This window comes from Nicotiana tabacum, chromosome 5, assembly GCF_000715075.1.
Source record: "Nicotiana tabacum cultivar K326 chromosome 5, ASM71507v2, whole genome shotgun sequence".
Lineage (NCBI taxonomy): Eukaryota > Viridiplantae > Streptophyta > Magnoliopsida > Solanales > Solanaceae > Nicotiana > Nicotiana tabacum.
This window is the reverse complement of record NC_134084.1, coordinates 151,104,015-151,107,507: the sequence shown is the minus strand read 5'-3', so window position 1 is coordinate 151,107,507 and position 3,493 is coordinate 151,104,015. Positions and strand designations below refer to the sequence as shown.

Sequence of the window (3,493 nt, the reverse complement as noted above, 5' to 3'; positions counted from 1 at the left end):
TCCAAAATTGGAGTTGGTAGTTGCTTATATAATTAATGTGCAAAACTCCTTGATTAATCCCTCATACGTTATCATTCTAATCATTGAGAACTTAATGACAACTAGACATAAATTAATTTGTATAGGAATCAATTTAGCATTAAAAACTTGTAATAATAAGCTTATTTTTAATGTTATCAGCTTTAAGGATATTTCAGTCATTTTAATATTTTCAGTTTCAGCACTTTTATCTAAACATGTAACTAGTTATTTATAAAACAAGCTCCAGCCTTAAAAAGTGTTTTAAGCACTTGTGCTTAACAGTCATTTTTTAAGCCAATCCAAACGGGCTCTAAATCTTTAGGGCATAAAATTGTCATTTTTCTTGAGTTTTTTTTTCTTTCTAAAAACTAATCTTTTCACTGATTATAATTGATTCATTATTATTTCATCTTTTACAGTCTTAAGAGTATGAACAAATGATTAAAGCACGTAAAAATTAAAAGTCAGAGTGAAATTAGAATCATTGTTCTTACAAATTTCGTGAATATATGTATATTTTGCTGAAGCTAGAAAAATAAAATTTCAAACGTTTAGTAATAATTTCTCCATAATCAGCACCTTCCATATTATCTACCAGGTCAAAATGATATGATGTTAATCTATACGTTACCTAAATACAGCTTTCGTCTTAGTTATCATGAATATTATATTTGAAAATTACCAAGTCTGAACTTTTCATTCATGCATTGATACCAAAGACCAGAACATAATTTTTTATTTTTTTAAAAAAAAATGTCTTCTTAGAACTAGTCAAAGTCTGGCTCATCTCTTGTGAGAGTTGCTAAACCTAGAACCATTGTCGTGTTATAATAGTCAACATTTTTCTAACCTATAAATATAGCCACATTTTACTACTCTCATCACAAAAAATCAATAACATCACAATATAGAAGTGTAGAACTTCATAGACTATAGTAGTAATTAATTTTTATAAAATGGTTTCACGTAGCTTCTTCTTTCTTCATGTGTTGATCTTGTTTTCTTTAGCAGTTATGGCGTTTTCGGATTTGTCCGATGATTTCTACGAGGATGTTTGTCCTAAAGCTTTACCAACAATTAAACGGGTTGTTGAGGATGCAATTCGGAAAGAGAGACGAATGGGTGCTTCTCTGCTACGTCTGCATTTTCATGATTGTTTCGTTAATGTAAGCTTATATTTTTCTCGCACTTAATGTTTTCCATTTCATCCAAATTTCTATTTTTGAAAGCATATGAGTATTTAACCCAAAATCTTGAAGTTAGGAATGAAGTCATTGCTTTTGGTTAATGCAGGGCTGTGATGCTTCGGTTCTTCTTGACCAAACAGCTACTATTGACAGTGAAAAGACTGCTCGTGCTAATAACAATTCTGCTAGAGGATTTGAGGTGATTGATAAAATCAAATCTGAAGTTGATAAAGTTTGTGGACGTCCGGTTGTATCTTGTGCGGACATCTTGGCAGTTGCAGCTCGTGACTCCGTAGTTGCTGTGCGTATTACTCCCTTCTATACTAAATATCCATAAATATATTATTGGAATCTACTTATTACTATATACTCCCTCCGGTCGTGATTATTTTACTTTTGGCACACCTATTACAAAAGTACGAATTTCCAGAGAAAAAAATACGTATTCACTAAATTAACATAAATTAATTGTTACCTTGACATTTTGAAATATGTAAATAAGTGCAAATTTTAGAAAAATAAAATTAATTTCTTCTTGATTATGTAAATGGACACTTATTTTGGACCAAAATAAAAGGTAAAATGGTCATTTATTGTGGACCGGAGGGAGTATTAACTTAAGGTCTCTATAGGCAGTGGTGTAGCCACAGAGAGTGAAGGGTGGTTACTTGAACACCCTTCATCGAAAAATTATATAGGGTATATAAAAAATATATAAAATTTACTTTTTATACATATATTAAACTTTGAAAACCTTCGCGAAATTCTTGAATTGGTAACAGCCTGTAGGAACTAATAAACTTTAAATACTAGATCTGGTTACACCTATATAAATGTGTGTGCTGCAAATGTTATGAACCTTTAGTTATATAATTAAACTGAAACTTTTTTTCATGAACAGCTACATGGACCAACATGGGAAGTGAAATTGGGAAGAAGAGACTCCACAACAGCAAGTAGAACCACAGCCAACAATGATATTCCATCTCCATTTATGGACTTACCTGCCCTTATCAACAACTTCAAGAAACAAGGATTGGATAAGGAAGACCTCGTCGCACTCTCCGGTGGCCATACATTAGGGTTTGCTCAGTGTTTCACCTTCAGAAATCGCATATACAATGAGACTAACAACATTGACTCTACCTTTGCAAGGCAACGCCAAGCAAATTGTCCACGTAGTGGAGGTGATTCCAATCTTGCTTCTCTTGATCCTACACCAGCTCTTTTCGACTCGAAATATTTTAGTAACTTGGTGTCCAAGAAAGGGCTTTTGCATTCTGATCAAGCACTATTTAGTGGTGGAAAAACTGATGATCTTGTTAAAAAATATAGTAAGAACTTAAGGACTTTCTCTAAAGATTTTGCTAAGTCTATGATTAAGATGGGTAATATCAAGCCATTGACAGGGAGAAAAGGTCAGATTAGGGTAAACTGCAGGAAGGTGAACTAAATAGTGCCAATTAATGATGCTGATTAAATCAAATGTTTCAATAATTTGGTTATTTTTTATTGTAATTGTGATTTTTGTTCATTTAGAATCTTTGTTGTTACCTAAAATAAGTCAATTGTGAATTGAGAGTTGTGTGGTAATGTTTTTGAAAGAAATTGGATTGTGTTGTTTTCAGCGAGTGAATCCTTATATTTTTTGGATGAATGAATTCTTTTTTGCTTTTAAGTAGTCTGATTATCTTTCTGCTGTTGATAAATAGATTATCAAATTTTATTTACCAATTGCAAAATATGTACAAGCTATAGACAACTCATGAACTTGGACATTTTATTTCCAATTGCTAAATATTTGATTAGTATTTGTTGATTTTAAGAAAAAGGAAGCTAGGAACTTGATAGTCAAATACACATTGTTAAAGCATCTCAATTTTTTTCAGTATTATGCTATATATTTAAATAATATAAATTTCATGTACAACTGGCCCATTAGCTCAGTTGGTTAGAGCGTCGTGCTAATAACGCGAAGGTCGCAGGTTCGAGACCTGCATGGGCCATATTTTTGCTTCTTATTTCTTTTTCCCCTTTCATTTCTATGCCGAGGTTGCAATAACTTGAAAAAGTAATAGAAACCAAACGGAAAAATGATATAGCCGCTGTAAAAATAATAGTCGAAAAAATATATAAAATTTATATATATATATATATATATATATATATTATGTATGTTATATACAAAAATTATATAAATTTTATATACTTTTTTGGCTGTGAGATGTAAATAATTTCTGGCGCTATCACCAAACCAAACACAATACGAGTTTATCACAACAAAT

At 31.4% G+C, this 3,493-nt stretch overlaps 1 protein-coding gene and 1 non-coding gene across 2 annotated transcripts; both read left to right on the top strand.

Annotated features, from left to right (window-relative positions):
• The first annotated feature begins 900 nt into the window (after positions 1 to 900).
• Positions 901 to 2,886, top strand: LOC107796839 (cationic peroxidase 1-like). Its single transcript, XM_016619666.2, has 3 exons — positions 901 to 1,187; positions 1,315 to 1,509; positions 2,110 to 2,886. The coding sequence occupies exons 1-3, from the start codon at positions 978 to 980 to the stop codon at positions 2,659 to 2,661; spliced, it is 957 nt and encodes a 318-aa protein (XP_016475152.1). The 5' UTR covers positions 901 to 977; the 3' UTR covers positions 2,662 to 2,886.
• A 254-nt stretch (positions 2,887 to 3,140) lies between these two features.
• On the top strand, positions 3,141 to 3,214 carry TRNAI-AAU (transfer RNA isoleucine (anticodon AAU)). The gene has a single exon. It is a non-coding gene; the product is annotated as a tRNA-Ile (tRNA).
• The last annotated feature ends 279 nt before the right edge of the window (positions 3,215 to 3,493 follow it).